Source organism: Mchenga conophoros, linkage group LG7 (genome assembly GCF_057382185.1).
Source record: "Mchenga conophoros isolate Kocher_MC1m ecotype Shallow Benthic linkage group LG7, M_conophoros_male_GT1.1, whole genome shotgun sequence".
NCBI classification, from domain to species: domain Eukaryota; kingdom Metazoa; phylum Chordata; class Actinopteri; order Cichliformes; family Cichlidae; genus Mchenga; species Mchenga conophoros.
Window position 1 is genome coordinate 44,181,200 of NC_140532.1, and position 18,811 is coordinate 44,200,010.

The 18,811-nt window shown below is 41.2% G+C and overlaps 1 protein-coding gene across 4 annotated transcripts; it reads right to left on the minus strand.

The window, feature by feature from the left end:
• Nucleotides 1–1,165: 1,165 nt before the first annotated feature.
• Nucleotides 1,166–18,602, minus strand: cabp1b (calcium binding protein 1b). Of its 4 annotated transcripts, none has more exons than XM_085279498.1 (8): nucleotides 17,570–18,602; nucleotides 7,672–7,839; nucleotides 6,761–6,791; nucleotides 6,512–6,655; nucleotides 5,765–5,874; nucleotides 5,595–5,669; nucleotides 5,409–5,481; nucleotides 1,166–3,322 (listed from the first exon to the last, which is right to left on the minus strand). In XM_085279498.1, exons 1-8 carry the CDS (start codon nucleotides 18,275–18,277, stop codon nucleotides 3,297–3,299), a joined length of 1,335 nt encoding a protein of 444 aa, XP_085135624.1. In that variant the 5' UTR covers nucleotides 18,278–18,602; the 3' UTR covers nucleotides 1,166–3,296. The 4 variants fall into 4 exon arrangements, with proteins under 4 accessions (XP_085135624.1, XP_085135627.1, XP_085135625.1 ...); XM_085279501.1 differs by lacking the exon at nucleotides 17,570–18,602 and adding an exon at nucleotides 10,382–11,274; XM_085279499.1 differs by lacking the exon at nucleotides 7,672–7,839 and having other exon boundaries at nucleotides 17,570–18,600.
• Between the last annotated feature and the right edge of the window lie 209 nt (nucleotides 18,603–18,811).

The window sequence follows — 18,811 nt, forward strand, 5'->3', positions numbered from 1 at the left end:
TGTTGATCAGATGGGATTTTCCCATAAAACCATCTCTAGGTTTTACAGAGAATGTAAAAGAAGAACTGGTGGGAGCTGATATAAAAGCAACGCTATCAAATTACCGCTTGTTTAAACCCAGGTATGCATGTGAGCATCTGAACACACGGCATGTCAAATCTTGAAGCAAGAAGTAACAGTTCGAGCTGGAAATGTTATATGATAGTGTTGGGGGTATTTTCATGGCACACTTAGTACCAACTGTGTATTGTTTACACACTATAGCCTAGCTGAGTATTGTTGCTGGACATGTCCATCCCCTTTCGATCACAGTGTATCCATTTTCTGATTCTTTTCTCAGCAAGGTAATGCACCATGACACAAAGCTCAAATCATATCATTCTGGTATCTTCAATATAACGGTGAGTTCACTGTTCACACAGAGCACATTTGTGGGATATGGTAGAACAGGAGATTCTCATCATGGATGAGCAGCAATTGTGTGATGCTATCATGTCAGTACGGACCAAAATCTCTGAGGAAAGTTTCCAGCACCATTCAATGGGTCAAAAAGAAGTTCTGAAGGCATTTGGGGATCAAGGCTAGTACTAGCAAGGTGTACCCAATAAAATGTCCATTGAGCATATTTCCAAATCATTTCTAAGTTTTTTTTATAGTATTAAGTATTTCTGTCTCACCATTTTTAGACTGAACATGCAACTTCAGATTTCCAAGTAGTGCACTCTCACTCCTCACAGATTGTATCACTCTATCTCCACCTCAGCATTTATCTGTTGACTCTGACTATTTGTATAAAGGAGCTATTTTGCACATATCCTCCAGTCTCTGCTTCTGAATAAACTCCACATAAGAGGAGAAATGTCCCTTTTTGGTTTCTCTAGAGTCCGGAAGCAGTGGGTGGAAGTGAAAGATAATGAGGCATCCAACAAGGGTTTCTTTTTTGTTATGTGAAGATGTGAGCAGATGCTAGTATGGAGTGCAAATACTACAGTAGGTCTGATGAGAGTCAAGTCTCAATATTTTCAAAGTTTCTTTAAACAAGAATCTTATTGTCCAATAAAAATGTGAATTCTGTGACACGACTCCAGTCAAAAGAAAGAAAGGAAACATCCCCATCACAGTGTTTGAGGTTAAGAAGAAACACACATTCACACATGGCCTAATCTCAATTTGGAATAAAAATCTTTATTTCTTTTAGATTCTGCTACAAATTGCAGTAGTTTATTAGCATGCATAGTTTCACACAGTTAAAACAAGTAAAATCACAACTCTTTCTTCTTCTTTTTTTAAACAGCATGCATATACCCTCACATCCATTCATGAACAGTCTACAAATAATTTAGCTGTCCCAACAACTAAAGCGCATTTCACGCAGTCGTTTTGAAAAGGTAATTCAGTGCATCAAATTTCTGAAAAATATTGCATCTACTTACCAAACTGGATTAGACTCACAAATAATGTTTGTAAACTTTCTTTGGCTTTTTATTTTACCATAAAGAAGCTTCCACTGCTTCCTTGGAAATAATAATGACGGTAAGGAAGCTGGTACACTACATGGACAAAAATATTGGACCGCCCATAGCTTCATCTTAACAAGACATATTAGACAATTCTCCAACGTAGTGGGGACCGTTTGGGTAAGGCCCCCTTTTTTTTGTTCCAGCATCAATGTACTCGAAGCAAGGTCCATAAAGGCATAGCTGGTGTGGGAGAACTTGCAGAGCTCTGACCTCAACCCCGACAAACACCTTTGGGTTGAAGTGGAATAGAGATCGCGACCAATCACACACAAAAAATGATTCTTCACCCTCATAAACACGAAACAATAATTTTGAGCAAAGTGCAACTGAACTATATAAAATCAAAGGTCAATTTATTCAAATAAGTCATTATTAAAGAAAATATATTTTGTATAATCTAAATATATGCCAATCAAGTGCATTTAATTCAATTAGATTCAGTTAAATTTATCATTTGACTTTGTAACACTGTAGCAAAATTAGACAGAGAACTTACCTATCACTTATAGTCAGCATTTCAAACAGAGTTAGAGTGGAAATTAAGAAATGGGATTTAGGTGTAGTGTATAGGTGGCCCAATAGCTTTGTCCATGCAGTGTATTAAAAATAAGCGTGTGCCAGGAGGGAGTTCGAGAGTGAGGTTGGTCGTTTGACTGATTTTGAGGTATTAAAGGTAAAAGTGTAAATGTTGCACCAAGTGAGATTTTTTTTAACTTCACAAATATTTTGTTCACTCAGCAAAACTCACAAAGAAACTCAAAATTATCAAAGCTCGCTGATGATAATAAAAGCACTAACCCCATCTCTTTACCACCTATAATTTACCTCTTTGTTGATCCCACGCTTGCACAGTCAGGCGTGGATGATTTCTCAGTGTCAAAACATGTTTTGTGTATTCTGAATATACTCGCGGAAGTAATTCAGAAATAGCAAAACACAGCATATATATAAAAAGTAAGGCCTATCTTCAAGATTAGCAAGTTGCAGTTGAAAGAGTCCGTCAGTCTTATGCACAGTGGCAATGACACACACATAAATATATATGTATAGTCTATATATCACAGTAAAATAGGTATAATGTTATTAAAGTCATGAGAACTGTATCGGTGCTACATAACATATACCGAACAAATACTGGGTCACGATAGTCTCCAGTGACATAACACATGTACAGCACAAGGTGGAAAGAAACAACAGTATGCACAAAACACAAACACGCTGCTTGACAGGGGTCACGTAACATGTTTCTATGTTGCCATTTGTATTTGTGCTTCAGATACGCTCGGCATTAAAAAAAGGAATGTGCTGTATGAGTTCGGGTGTTTGCTGGCATACTGCTGCTTCTTCTTAATTGCTACAATTATTAAAGTGTAATAGCATGTAGTTTGTAGGTGAGCAAAACAGCTTCACCCATTGAGTCAGGAGAAAAAAGCACATCAACATTAGAAATGTTGTCGTTAAAGGAAAATACGTTTGTAAAAACTACTTTGCAAAAGTCAGAAATGCAGCTATTGGTTTTGTTTATGCTCTTGGAAACAGCAGCAGCATATTATTCTTAACAGTGTTGCTCCCGACTGTAGTCGTCAGCATTTGTGCTTCAGCGTGGCAGTTTCAGGGCAGGGTTTGATATGTTTTCTTGTTTTGTTTTTTTTGCTGTCTTCTTCATTGACAGATTCAGAAGTTCAAGCTTCATCAGTATTCTGTGCTACTTGCACTTCTTTTCCTCCAAAACCCAACAGAGAATCCAGGCTGTCGTTTTAGCTCTCAGCCAGGAACTCACCGAGACATCATCCGCACAAATTCTGAAAATTAAACAAAGGAGAGATTATTCACACAGTGCAGGGACCTCCTGTGGTGGCCAAAACGGAGCAGAACTACGGTATGGTTGTTGGAGATACTGGAGCACAAGCTGACCTTGCTCAGTAGCAGCAGAATATGAGAAAGCCTGTATTTGCTTCAAAGTGCTGAATATATTTATATTGCTTCCAAAAAAAATGTCTTAATGATATCGCCAGAGATCGTGTGCTGCTAAATGAGCATGACTTGATCTCTAGGCCATGCATTAACTTGGGTATTATTACTGCCAATCTATCTCTGTCAACAAAGAAAATATGCAAGTTAAATAGTCAATGACACATCGGCTCATGAGTTTACGTAAGAGAAACTCGGTTTTTGCCCTTTATTTTGTACTGATGATGTCATGGGGCTAATAATATGTTAGTCTGAAGATAGTAGGGTAAATTTTGGGCTCAAACAAGATAATGATCACTGGATTTCACACAGCTATGTTTAGCATTTCTGTGCTTTTTAGCTCATTGTTTTGGCTACACAGACTAGCACTTTGATTTTTCTTCCTCTAAAAGCTGAATGAGAGGAACCCTTGAAGGTCTTTTTTTTTAACTGAGTGGTTTCTTGTATATTTCATGACCTTCTTTACAAGATATGTCTTTATTGATATATACTGAGGTGTCAAAACTGGTGTATACAGGTGATACCTTTAAACTTTATGGAATAACAAACTGCTGTGAGCCACTCTCACATCTCCAGTAGCATTGTTTCCAGATGCAGCAGGCAGCTGTTTTCAGTGGTAAAGCGCCAAATGCTAGCCACAACACTGAGATGATGGAGCGTTAAGCAACTAAACAGACAGTATTTGTTATGTCTCCAGATTTATTCCCTGATCTCCGTTTGGTTCTTACGTGTAGTTATGGTTTAGGTTTTGATTTTTCATTTATTTTAAAGTGTGATAAGCCTCCAGCTTTTTGTTATTTGTGGAGTTATTAGTCAGGTATGCACGTTCTGTGTGTCCGTGTTTTACTGTGGCTGTTGCCCAGCTCCGTGATTAGCCTTGTGTATATAAATAGTCCTGTGTCCCCTTTCCTTTGCCGAGTTGTGTGTTATCACATGGTATTTATTTTTTCTTGCGTTTCGACTTGTTTGGCACTTTGCAACAGCCAAAATAAGTCCTTGTTTATTAGAGTTCTGCCTCTCTGAGCTTTGTGTTTGTGTCCAGTACACGTCACATTTACCCTTGATATCAGTTTGCTGTGCTATATTAAAAGCTTAAAAAAAAGCTATAAAGTTCCCAGTAAAAGACAAAAAAATCAATTAAAGTTTAATAAAGATATCAAAAAGCAAAACTACACATCAGGTTGAATCAGTCTGCAGGTGTTACCAGGGCTTATAAAAGTCATAATCGCTGATCCACTTGCATGCACACGATATTAAATAAGTACTGGATACATACTAATACTACAGGATCCTAAAACAGAGCTGAACTTGAGGTTTCAAGTAGATCTGAGTAGACCCCAATTCATACCGTCTATGAGAGCAATTTCTAAACCTCATTTCTTTTTCTACCCAATTATATTTGCTTCCATATCTATTTTTAGCTTTAAAACAATTACCGAGGCACTCGAGCGCATAACCAAGTGCTGAGTATTCATATTTATTCTCTCGTCAGCCTCATTAGCAACCTGATGGTTCTCTCCTGCCTCACATCTTCTTGTACGTTCTTTTCTGATCTTCACCCAAAAACCTGAAATTATGTATCTCTAAGTTTAGTAACACTGCTGAGAACAGCAAAACAGCCTTAAATTTTCATCCCCGGCATCCTGCTGTATACATCTTTCTCTCTGTGGGTAATCTATGAGGTGACATAAACCTTTGGCAAGGAGATTATCTGAGACAGACCTACTGCTTCATCCCCTCACCTCACTCTCAGCATGGTATTGGTATATAAGGCAGACACATAGTGGGATTTTGCTTATATGTGAAATAGCTGTGTGCGTGTGTGTTTCAGAGATAGACTGAAGGTTGAGAGAGAAGGACAAAAGCAGAAAAAAAGGTTATACTGTGTTCCCAGACATACTTCACAGTATTTTCTACCTTCAAAGTCTACACGTCCATCTCCGTTGATGTCAATGTCTCGCAGTATTTCCTCCAGTTCTCTGTGTCCAACCTAGAAAAGTCAGGTTGGTGTGATAGTGTGAGCTTCTGTGGCACAAAGGTTTAAAAGCAGACAGGCTGGACAGTGATGGATGGAAAGCTACAGGCACGAGAGCAGCTCTGTACCTGCTGTCCCAGAAGTTTTTTCATGGCCTCTCTGAGTTCTGCAGTGCTAATCTCGCCGTCACCATTAGTATCGAACTGAAAATGGGAAATAAACACATTACTAAAAACAAAAAATATTTATTGGTATTAAATGAAAATATAGCATTGAAAAAAATCCCGCCTTTCCTTACCTCTTTGAAGGCATCCCTCAGCTCCTTCACCCCTATCATGTCTGCTGTTTCAGCCAGAAGTTTGGGCCCCATGAGTTCAACAAAGTCTTCAAAGTCAACATGTCCTCCCACTGACGGATAAAATGTCAGCTTTTATGAGCAAAAACTGGCAGAATTTTGTTTTCTTCATTTCAACATTATCATATGAATAGTAATGGTGAAGAGTAAACTCTAATTTTAAAGGGTCAGTTTACCCCAAAATCCTGGCAGCTAGCACTATTTATCAATCTTCAATGTTCTGATTGGCCGTAAAGCTGCTTATTTTACCTTTAATATAGCGGTATTAGATGGCAATATGTAGTGATGACCAGAGACCAAGGAAGTGGGAATTTCATGAGTTAAAATGTCCTGATTCTTTTTGTGAAGAACACTAGGATGTCAAATGGCAACCTTTTAAACTTCCAAATAAAGGTTTGGGTAATCCAGTTGTGGCTGTGCAAATCTTGTAGCCAGAACACACAAGCTGAGTGTCACGTTCAGTTTGCATCCACCATAAGGTAAGTGCATTTGGTTCCTTTACATAAAAGAGAAGACTGATATCTCTACAGCCAATCTCTCCAAAACTGGGCGGCTCTTATCAGAACAATCTAGATGGATAAGCAGCGCTACAGGATAAAAGAAGTGAATGCATATTAGGGAGAAATCTCTCTTTCAATTTTTATGCATATTTGGCAATGAATCAAGCACACAGGCACACTTCTAACTTACAGTTCATGTTGATCTGCTGGCTCAGTTCTATTAGCTCCATCTCTGTTGGCATGTATCCCATAGTTCTCATGCAGTTCCCCAGGTCTTTACAGCCAATGAACCCATCTTTGTCTTTGTCAAACTCCTTGAAGGCCTCGCGCAGCTCTGAGACCAAATGAAATTAAGTGTAAATGTGACAAAGATGTGTTGAAAACTACTTCAGAATACTGTAAAATTCACTCTTTATTTTTTACTAACAACATAGCATACCATCCATTTCTTCTGGCCTCAGCTCTCGATCCTGTGGAGGATCATATTGCAAGTTAGTACCCAAACACTGCTGATATCTTAAAAAATCAGGCCAATTCCCAGCATACAAAATGACACTGTAAAAAAGTAAACTGGCAACCACAGTGCCACAGAGTGCCACGAGCTTTCAGTTTTCACTCCAGCTATAGAGAGAAAGAAATTATTAGTGGGATCACACAGTTAATAAAACATTGAGTCTTCTATTTATAATTAGGCAGTGGGATCAAAGTGAAATACCAGAAACAAAATGTATGGCCTTTGTTGCAGCAGAAAAGAATCAGAACCATTTACTGTGTCTTTAGAACGAATGTGTGCGCAATGAGTGAAAATTGTTAGTATTTAGGGTAAATACAGAGACTAAAGGAAGATGTTAATACAAAATAATATGTGTCAGTCCATTGAATTAGAATAACTAGTCTCGACCACTGTATCCTTTAAGAAGTCCCATATGAGAGCTCATCATCAGAAGAGTCGTCCGCACTGAGGATTTCAGCATTGCTCCTGGCTTTAATAACAAGACCTTGAGTCGTGTTGTCAGCTGCTGGGAATAGATGAAGAGAAATAATCACCATGTGAGTAGCATTTCTGCCGCTGCCATAACCTGTCCTAATAATCCTCCATCCAGCTACAAAATGCATCCATCCTCATGCATAACAGATGCTCACATGCCCTTTCAGCATTCAACTTAAATTATCCAACAAAAAAACCCCATCTTCTAAGCCCGACCACTCTTCAATACATGCAGGAAGTGCTGACATTACAGTAGAAGGTGATTGCTACACACATGGGATTTGGTTGTTGTGCATGTACTGCATTGTGTGCTATAATCTCTCTTGGCATGCATGCACATGATATTTTCTGGACTTACGTACAGCCTGCCGGCTCTCAGCGAAGCCCTTGCGTAGAAAGATGCATGCAGGCCCCAGTATGTTGTGCATGTTGGCTCCATTCTGGGCCAGGGCTACTAGTGGCTCAAGATAGGCCCCCCCAGATCCCCCCTCCTCACAGGATTGCACTGCTTTGTAGTTCTTCTTCTGGTCCTGAAGAAGCATCCGGTGGGTAGCCGGATATGGATGAAGAGGCAAAGACAGGGGTAGAGAGTGTGACTCAGTTTGTTGAGGTATTGTTTCAACAAGGAGCCAACATGGAGATGGGAAGGAGGGAGGGTTCAGAGGAGGATCATAGATGACAGACATATGTCTGTCAGTCATTGGAAAGTGTGGAGTCAGGTGAGTCATGACAGAGGAAAGGATCTCAGTGACAGATAAGTGGGTGTAAAATATAGTGACAGAGCAACTGATGCCATCTACGTATAAATCCATCCGGCAAAAACCATCCTGCACAGCAGAACACTGCAGAGCAGGATGCAGGCCTCTTTTCATGTCACAAAGCAATAGCCTAATGTAAATAGTGCCTATCATTTTTTAATGGTCCTCACAGGTTATTGTGATCATTTTGATTCATTACACAATGTGGTTTGACTTGAGTAGCTTTGGCCATTGTTTCCAGTGATTACGATAACACTGCACTCACCACAATTGCTGAGATGTGGGGAAACAACAAGTCCAACTCCACACACTGGTCACACTTAACTCTGATATCAGTTTTTTTGCTCTACAGGGATGAATTGTAATAATAATAATAATAGTAGTAGAAAGCAGTTGCATGATTGCTCCCCAGATCTTATCACAGAAAATGGAGGGTGCAATATTATCTAAGCAATGGCCAGAACTAACAAAATAAGACCCAAGCTCTACTAAAATCAAAGAATTTCTTAATATTTTTTTTCTACAAGAGTGCTTGTGCTTTGGACTGACACAATTTATTTTTAGATTGCAAATCTGTAAGCAGTAGTACGGTTTTCTTTTAGTTCAGCACAAGGTCAAATAAGGGCATTTAGAGTGTTATAGTGAGTCCATGCAAGTCAGCTACAGCACTATTGCTGGGATTGTTACTTAAAATTACCCAGAAGTGGCTAGTTTTCTGTTTTTTTGTTTTGTTTTTGGGGGGGTTGTGCACATTATAAAACAGTTTTCCTGAAGGTGATGCTGACGTTCAGCCAGCCATTTAATTATAATCACCAATTAGCCAATCAACCAGGGGGCGAATGTTGTTCTCTCACATCAGTCATTGTGATTACCGAGAGGGCTACAAGTTAATTAAAACAGTTTTTCTAAGCCAAATAAGGTCCAGAAGGTCCAGCTGCAGACCAACACAGCTCAGATTGCTATTTAAAAAACAGAGTCTAATGTGCATTTTGGTCAAGATGAGATTAACTAATTTTAATGCACCAATATCTCTTATAAAACATGTCACATTGATCTAGTTTTGAATTACTGCACTTTAACATCCAACTCAATGCAGGAATTTAAAGCTAAAAGGTAGAGAAGTAGACATTATATCACAACGAGTTACCAGCGGACCATTTTGCTGTTGTTTGAAATCTTTCTGACATGAATTTGTACAACGTTCAGATGCTTTATACTGTCAGCACAAGACATCTGCATGCATATGCAATGAAAAATTAATATGCATGCTTGTGCAATATGCACAAACACACACTATTATGCGCTCTACAAATGACCTTCACACTCCATCTGTTACCATGCCAGTCGTCCTGCCAGTTCGTGCATTCCTACAGTTTTCACCACAGGAGCGGATGCCCACTGGGTAATCTGACCAAGTGATGCATGGAGCGGGGCTGTCTGTGGCTATATCGTGCCAGAAAAGTACTATGAACACATGCGCTAGCTTTTATATAACTAAAAAAGAAAATACACGTACACACGCACACACACGCACATACAAGACCAAAGAAAAATCTGAGAGGTTGTCAAAGAAACGCTGAAGTCAAGCAAGAACTTCTTCAGCACTCCAACCAATTTTTGCACAGATGGCATCAACAGTTGCTTGTCATATTGTTCTTCCTCAAGGATGTGCAGCTGGCGCAATAAAGGAAATTCTATTCGTGGGTCTGTCTCCCTGCTACACTGATGGTCTATTCAAGCATACGCTGATACGTGAAAGATGTAATCCAAAATTAGATGTATTAATAAGCCCAAAGACTCTGAGCCAGTGAAAACAGCACACCTGTTTGCAACATTTCCACTGCCTGATCGCATCCTGCAGGTGCTGTTCAACAAGGTAGCATCTTCACCTGGCTGATAAGGTGGTGTGCAGCCTGACTGACCTTAAGTGATGTGATCCTAATTCACAGATGCAGTCGACAGGTCAACCGAGAGGACTGACCAGCCCCTTGAACCTCTATGTGAATACATGCACTGATAAGGAAAGAGAAATCTTTCTGAAGTCCTTAAAAATGTCAACGTGTAAATGCAGACTGAGTTTTAAAGATCAAAACTAAAAGCTCCTGACTTGGCTAAAAGTACATAAGAGACGAGCTTTAATCTTAAATTATTCTGCTGTTATTCTCCACACAGCCTGAATGTAAAATATCTAACAGTACGCCAGCTCAGTCAGTGCAGATCCAGTCAAATAGCCATCGGTCAGGTTGGGGACAAACCATTAGAAAAACATGCACCAGGAAGGAGGAGATTCAAGGAGAATGAAAAACCTCAAAGCGGACCTTACCTTCTTGGTGAAAATTTTAAGCGACTTTACAGAGTTGCCCATTGCAAAAACAAACAAACCAAAAAAAAAAAAAAATCTTCCTGTCTTATGTTTTCTCTCTAACTGTGGCTGTGTTAGTGAGCCTGCATGTAAGTGCACGTGTATGCATGTGTGTTTGCAAGTGTTTCCAGGCATGCATGGGAATAAGAGTGATTAGAAAGCGAAAGAGGGTTCAGTGGGTCATTGACTAATAAAGGAAGACATTTGGGAGAAGGCAGGGAGAAGAGCAGGGATATAATAGGAGGTACGAGGGGAATAGGACGGAGAGGAGTGTGCAGAGAGGACCTGGAGGCAAGGACACTGGAACGAGGGGGAGGGACACTGAGACAAAGGGAGGGAAATATGTAAACAAGAATGACGGACAGGTCAGAAAAAACACAAAGATGCGCGAAAGAGAGGAAGCATGCATGTAATCAGCTCGAGATGCAAATGCCAGAAGTAGAAAAGAAAGACTGCTTATTCATTCTATCCTCTCTCCTACTGTGTCTTCCCTCCCTCTACCCTTTCTCTCTTCTCTCTCTGTCTCTGTTATCTCTCTCCCTCTCTCTCTCTTCTCTCTCTGTCCGTCAGTCTGTCTCATGCTCTTTTCCCCCTCAATTGCTCCCCCAAGTCCTGCTCACCCCACAGTTCTAAACCATCTATACGAATGTGACAGAAGAAGCTCGTTCGGACAAGCATATTACCTTCCCCTGAGCAAGATGCTGGAGACACTAATCCAAACATGCACACACGCACATGCACACACAGACACATCTCTCTCTCTCCCTCTCTCTCTCTCTCACTCGTACACACGCTCGATTAGACACTCTTGGATGTGGGGCTGTGGAGCTAAAAATATAACACACGCTCTCTCTTCCCCCCTATTCCCACCACTCTACCCCCAGCATCCATCCCTGCTCTCTCTCCCTCTCCCCGTATGTGTCGACCACACACATACACACAAAGACGTAGAAGCATCACAAAGTCACGTTAAGCTTGAAGGGCTCGGATTCAGATCAAAGCTAAAATGTGCAAGAAATGACACATGGATTCTGAACCACCGCGCTGGAGGATTCAAATCAGTGTGTGCAAATGCAAACACACACAGACGGAAAATAAATGCTCTCTCTCAGCCTATCTTACGCGCACACACACACACACACACACACACACACACACACACACACACACACACACACACGCATACATTTGTTGTCAGGCACAATGACCAAAAATGTGGCTTTCTAAAAATGAAGCCTCTGTAAAAACAGTAGTGAAAAGGATAATGCATGCAAATGCAAATGTGGGCTAATTGACTGATCAACACTTTGTCCTACTAGGCTTCACATTTAAAGTAAATGCTGTACCTTTTATTCCAGGGTGCAATAAAAACTTAACAAACAAAAATATGAGCTTAAAGTTAATTCACTCATTTCATTTTGTCTCACTATATGTGTTTCCATACCATTCTGGTTCTCTTCCACAGTGTTTCTTTTGTCCCGTCTTCCTCCCCTCACCCCTAACAGCTCACGGGAGATGGCCGCCCCTCCCTGAGCCTGGTTCTGCCGGAGGTGTCTACCTCTTAAAAGGGAGTTATTCCTTCCCACTGTCACCAAGTGCTTAGGGGGGCCACCTAATTGTTAGTGTGTCCTCTATTTTTTGTAGCATCTTTACCTTAAAATATAAAGTGCCTTAAAGGGACTATTGTTGTGATTTGGTGATACATACTGTACATATATTGCATGACTTTAAAATGCACAGCGTGTTTATTGCAGGAGTTTTAAGTGAGAATTCAGACATGTTCTTATTGACATGTCCCTCTTAAGTAAAAGCCCTTCCCTCTGAGGCATATTTTAAGGTATGTAAACAAGTTCTGCCTTAAACATTTATTATTTATGACCAGTTTGGGTTTTTTGCATATGATAAAATGAATGATTATTTCTTACAACCAAGCTGTTGTTTCATAGAAAATCTAATTATGTTGGTAATGTTTAAAAAGAAAACTGAGGAGAAGCTTTTAGGATTTTGGTAGTCGTCATTTTATGCAGGAAAAGTTCTTCTTTCTGTCATAAACATCCACCTAGTGGTAACTTAACAGTCGGTTGCTGCGGCACTGACGTGCATCAATATTTCCCCCTCCTGTCCGACCTTGTCTATTCACTGATGTTCTAATAAACACATTCACGCCCAAGTTGCTTCACATCTATCTCCCATTCAATATCTGAGCGGCTCCTCTGCGTTGTTCCTTGGGTGATTCATCCAGCCTCTCACCACAGGCTCATTGTGAACTTCAGAACACATCAGACGTCAGACACAGGAGCCGTCAGCTCTTATAATGTCACACCATAGTGTGCACGGGCATGAGATCCATCCCTCTCTCTCTCTTTTTGCTGTATCCTTTCCCTTTTCCATCATACTCACTCTCGGATACTTTACCCACTAAGAAGCATGTCATTTACTTTCGTTGATATTAGTATCAGATGGTTATGGGGTGACCATTTCTCAAGAGTCTACATACGCGCACAAGGCAGGAATCTAAATCAAACAGGAATATTAATCGTTTCCTTTGCGATTTATTTGAGATTTGAGGTCAAACATAATCCTGTTTCATCCATCCTCGGCCATCAGCTGTGTTAAATGAGCTGAGAGAAGTAGGAGGGTGAGGGAGGGGACTGATGCAATAATAAACTCACATGAGTTCACCAGCCGTTGTCCTCTAAAGCCACCGAGTTAATATTACACAAACAAGGAGACTGTGACCACAGAATTCATGTGGTTTGTTTGTGAGTTCGTCATCAAAGGACATCCGAGCGGTGAAAAGACACGCAGTGCGCACTTGCGTCATCTTCTTGTGTTTGGGTTGAGACGTCACAGTTTTTATCCTGCAGCTGATTCATTCATTGGAGTCAGATTATAGTCAGTATTTAAGTATTTTTCTTTCAAACATCTGCTTTTATGTGAGAGGAGTTAAACATCCAGTGTGTCAGCAGGGGAAAAATATTCATGTGTCTTTTTATTGCATGTCAGTTATTGCTGATTTTTTTTTTCTCTCCCTCTGAGTCATTTATCCCTTCTAGTCTGTCTCGCAGTCTCTCACACTGATTTTCCCTTTCAGCCTCAGGTCTGCATCAATATTTAGCATCATCACATGGGCACACATGCACTCACACACACACACACTTCATAATGTAGCATGTGCATGTGTGTGCACGGGCCTCTAATCCTCATCTCAAAAAAGGGGTTTACCTCCTTCTTGGAGATATAAATATACCTACCATATGTCTAAAAATAGTTTTGTATGTTCTAGATATGTTCTTCTTATTTTCACCCTGATCTTTCTCCTCATATTACTCATTTGTGCTCCCCCCCCCCCCTGTAGGCACTCTCCTTTTATCCCCTCTCAAACGTCACTATGACCCAGGTCAAAAAAGGAAAAAGGAAAAAGGAAAGGAAGAGAAGGAAACATCAGTGCGTGCGAGTACAAGACGAGTAACAGGAAGTGGACTTAATCTGTGTTTTAAGACCTTTTCCTTAGATTGTCTTTTCAGGTGGGAGCGAGGAAGTGAGAGGTGATGAGCGTTTGCTGGTATAACAATCATCAGGTCTGCCAGTAAAGGCGCTCACTATTCCTATTTTACATCCTTTGTCCCCCTCATTTATGCGATTCCTCCCCGCTCCCTTCACTTTCTTTTCCGGCCCTTTCGCTTCTCCTGGCTCCCTGATGTGACATTCTCCCCCCACTCCACCCCCTCTATCCCTCACCCGCACACTGGCAGCTCAAAAACCTTGGTACAAATGATACTTGCTCCCTCTGCTGGTCAATGCACATCCTTCAACTATTATTTTAGAAAAAAAATAAGAGATTTCTCTTCATAATAATTTCTCATCACACATCTTTCAATAACAGTTCTCTACTACATTTCCACATTTCCTGCGAGAGTGTGCAGAACAAGGTCACAAAAACCGAGAGCTGTAGTTGGGCTTTTAAAATAGAAACAAATTTTCTACTGGGACGTAAAAGTGCTCTGTCCTCGATCAAGGTGTCCTTTTAAACCCGAATGGTTCAAAGGCCAGAATGTGCTGGGATAATGGGAGCTAATTACGGTGCATGGATGCTCTAAGGATAGAAAATTTGAGTGAATCACAGTGCCACAATCTCCCTATAACAAACAATCGGCAAAATGCAAGCGGCAAAACACATTTGTCCTTATTCTAACCCCCACACTTGCCTCTGTGGTCATCGTGAGTCATCATGATTCACGTATTAAAATGTGAATTTTAAGATGACGGCTTGAAAAAACATTCACCGTCTTTCTCAATCAGGAAGCGCACTTGCAGAAGCCTGAATATTTTTGCCAAGACAAAACAAAAAGTAATAAAAAGAGGAAAAAAACACCCTGCCCTCCTCCAGTCTCTCATAATCAGGTCTTGTTGGGCTATTTTTAGCCTTCTCTACATGCAGCGAGTGTGTTCTGTTAGGATTGTGTGCAGATCTTGATGTTACATAAGAAAATATGAAAAGAAAGAGTTTGCAGGGAGTTTAATGCCTCATTGCTGGACCCGGTGTCAAGCTGCCACATCCCGATTTAAGAAGTACTAAAGGGCATACTATGACGATTGTGTTGTCAAATAAATGAAACAGCTTAGGTAAGACGCTGAGCAGGTGCAAAAGAAGAAATAAATAAATAAGAAAGCATGCCTGCATAAGCCTTCTCAGCTTTCTTCACTTTTTGTTCTCACACATGCATCATTCGCTTGCTGGCTCCCTCACACAAACACTGATGCACACAGACTCACAACTAGCTCGCGTCCACTCACAAATTCATTTTAGCTTTTGACGGCCGTGTTTGGTATGACTGAACTTCCGGGCGATATCACAAAACAAAGCACTTTGAGAATGTGATTATTTTCGTCCAAAATCAGAATTAATTACAGTAGGTGTTGAATTCTCCCAATTCTTTGAATCTTTGGGCTGAAGGAGGGACAATACTCGGTGTATAAATGCTCAATCAACAATCATTTATTTCCATACAATTCAACAGTCAGAGCATTACAACGTCCGGACGGGAGAGATGCTACCAGAGGGTCAGGCACATGTCTCAAAATGGTGGCGGGTTGCTCAGCTTTTTATAGTCTCTAGTGGCCCCCAGCTAGTCGTAAAAGCCAAAACATCACATTTTTTCTCTGTTACAGCGCCTAAGTTATGACCTCGGCAGTTGTTTCTCTGCTTTCTGTAAGGTGGGGGTATGGAATGTGGTCTATCTATCTCCCCTGTCTTTAGACACAGAGTCTCCTGCTTACAACCTTCTCTTCATGATTCAACATGTCAAGAAAACAGTGTAACACATTCCCAGCAGATCAAGGATACAGAGTGATGCACATTTATCTAATGAACTAATATGTGAATATGTTCTGTTAACTCAAAAGTATAATGAGAACTAAACTACCTACAGCTCACACACTCTATATTAAAGGGTATAATGTGATCTACAGCAGTATTCTAATTCAACTACTTTGATTACATATATAAGGTAACATATAATAACAGAATAATCTAATATAGGTTTGCTGGTTTGGTAAGCCTGCATTTTCAAATTACATTTGTAGCTTTTTATACTTTTTCTAGCTTTCACAAATGTAATTCTTCCTCACTGTTCCCCTGAATCAAAAATCTGAATTTTTCCCATGTGGGATCTAGGCAGAAAATATCAGATCTCCTTATTCTATGCACATCAGCAGCTCTGGAGACTTTATATAGCACACCGCTGGATGGATTTTGCCTCACTGGAACCCCTAAGACTGATTGAAGCTCTGGCCTGGATTGAGGAGTTATTTCTAGAACACATTAGCACACTGAGAGGTAATTGTCTCCTCTTTAGCTTTTTATCATCCAAAGATGATGAAGAAGGATTTTAAGTGAAATGAGAAAAAAAAGATGGGGTGGAGGGGGTTGAAAAATCTCATGTGCAGCTTCCTGATCTGTCTGAGTAACAGGAGGAATTTGGCACCCTTTGTAGAAAACTAGTTTATTTGGAAGTGAACAGGTGGTGAAGTGATGCAGCCTGCATTTGTCACTCACCACGTTATTGGCAAATGTTACGAATGATATCTCTACAAACGCTTCACTTACCGTTGTGTGTGTGCGTGAGACACACGGGCTCTCATCACTGAAACATTTTCCACACAGGGGGGTAAGCTGATCCCCCTGCTGTCACTCAGGTGACAGCAACAATGAAAGTGACTGCATTCATATCGGGATGCATAAAAGACTACAGAGAGCGTGAAAGTAATGGACACCCAAAACAAACAGGAGCCAGATTCGGACTGAAAAGATGCATTCATTTTTAATCTGCCCAGAACGGGTGACACCCTGTCAGTCCAGCCTCACCTTCATCTCACCTGTGAAACCTGCTGCTGAATTTCAGCAGCTCTTATGAAAAGCATGTATGCTGCAGTTAATGGACCAAACCTTTGCAGCAACGAACAGGAACCCACAAGTAAAAAGCTGAATATCTAATGAGCAATATTTATTTTATTCATTTAGGATTGTTTTATTTATGTCCTTTTATACTGAAAGATCTGCTTTGACCCTGAATTGGATAAGAAAAAGACAATGGATGGATGGATGGATGGATGGATGGATGGATGGATGGATGGATGGACTTTCAAAACATTTTCTTTTTTATCTGTGAATGGAGATGGTCTGAATGTGATGTCCACACAGAACATGAAGATCCAGTAGTGCAATCCAGTAAGGACCTCAAAGTGAGCAAGCCGCATCACTTTGTAAATAGACGCAATTTTGATCTTTGTGGGGGAATAACAACGTTTTTCTCTTTAGTGCAAATAATTAAAAAAAAAAAACAAAAAAAAACGAGTGTTCCAGTTTCTTCTGGTTAATGAGTCTGCTTTTTTTTTTTTATTCATGCTGCTACTGAGCAGTAATACAGCTTGATATTTTGCCCTTTGCATTATGCTACAACAAAACTCTGCAGACTTAATGTCGAAACAAGACATTGTTTAATTTAACTTAAAAAGATTTAGAAAACTTAAAGAAGGTCAATCTATAAATTAATTATGACATTCAATTTTTCCCACTTTGATCAACTTTCGAACACTTTCGAAGTTTAAATGTTCTCCCCTCCCCACAAACCTCCTTACCTGCCCAAAAACTGATTTCACTATTGGATGAAGACTGGAGTCATACTCAGAGGATGCTGCGTTTAGTCTTTTGGTTTTGCGGCTGGCCGCTGGCCGGACAGGTGCGCTTGTCGCAGGTGGGTCTGAGCTGAGGCTGGGTGATGACCCGGTGACGACTCTCTCGCTGGACTCGAAGAAGAAAGCTGCATCGTCCTGGTGTTTTGGATAAGATGGGGTTGGTGAGGTTCTCCTGTCGTGTCTGGATCCGACCTGCGGATGCACAGCGGGAGGCACCTCACCTCGAGTGGAGTCGTGGTGGTGATGATGATGATGATGATGAGACTGTTTGGATCTCGAGGACCCGATGTGCTGTTTCTGATGCCTGTTCATCCTGTGCCCCACATCCTCCTGAGTGTATTCTTCATCATCTTCATCATCAGCCAGGGTGGTCGGCTGCCGGTGAGTATGACTTTTCGGCGTCCGATGATGGTCACTTAAATGTCGAGAGTCGGCATGTCTTGGTTGGCAGAGAGGTCTCCGCACACTGGTCTCGCAGTCTTCCCTCCAGACCGCGTCCTCGCTGCCTCCAGCTCCGGCGGGATGATTGTGGTGAGAGCGCTGGCTCCTGTGACCGTGGGGACCGCGATCCCCGTGGGCAGACCTGCGGTGGGGCCCCGATGTTCTAAGAAGAGAGGTGGTCGACTCGCTTTTGGGAAGAGATGAGCTCATCGTCCGCGCTCGTTTGACAGGCGAAGTGAAGCTGAGGAAGGATGAAGGTCAAGCAAAGGAAAAGAAGGCAGTCCTCCGCCACGTGCAGGCGTTCAGCCTCAGACGGTGGGACCCCGCTCTTTAATCCACATCCACGCGCTCGATCAACACTTGACAGAGCGCAGAGAGGAAGTTGGAGCACCTGAGCGAGAGAGTGGCAGCAGAAAAATGTAGAAGTTGAGCTCTGTCAGCTAGCCGGTCAGTCACGGGGGCTCCGCTAAGTTTGGATGACAGCACTGTGTTGCGCTGCCGCGTGTCACATGCGGCAGCAAGTTCACTCCGCTCCACGTAACTACACATAATTTCACACGTAATGAGCAGCTCGATTAATTTTGCCCCCCCCCCCCCCCCCCTTTTTTTTCTTTTTTTTTTTTTAACGAGCAGTCGCTTGGACGTTTCTGCTCACGTTCATGTTTTACATACAATGGATGATGTATCAAAATCACAAACATCGACAGAGAAATGGTATTAGACCAGACAGCAGTCAGGACTAAC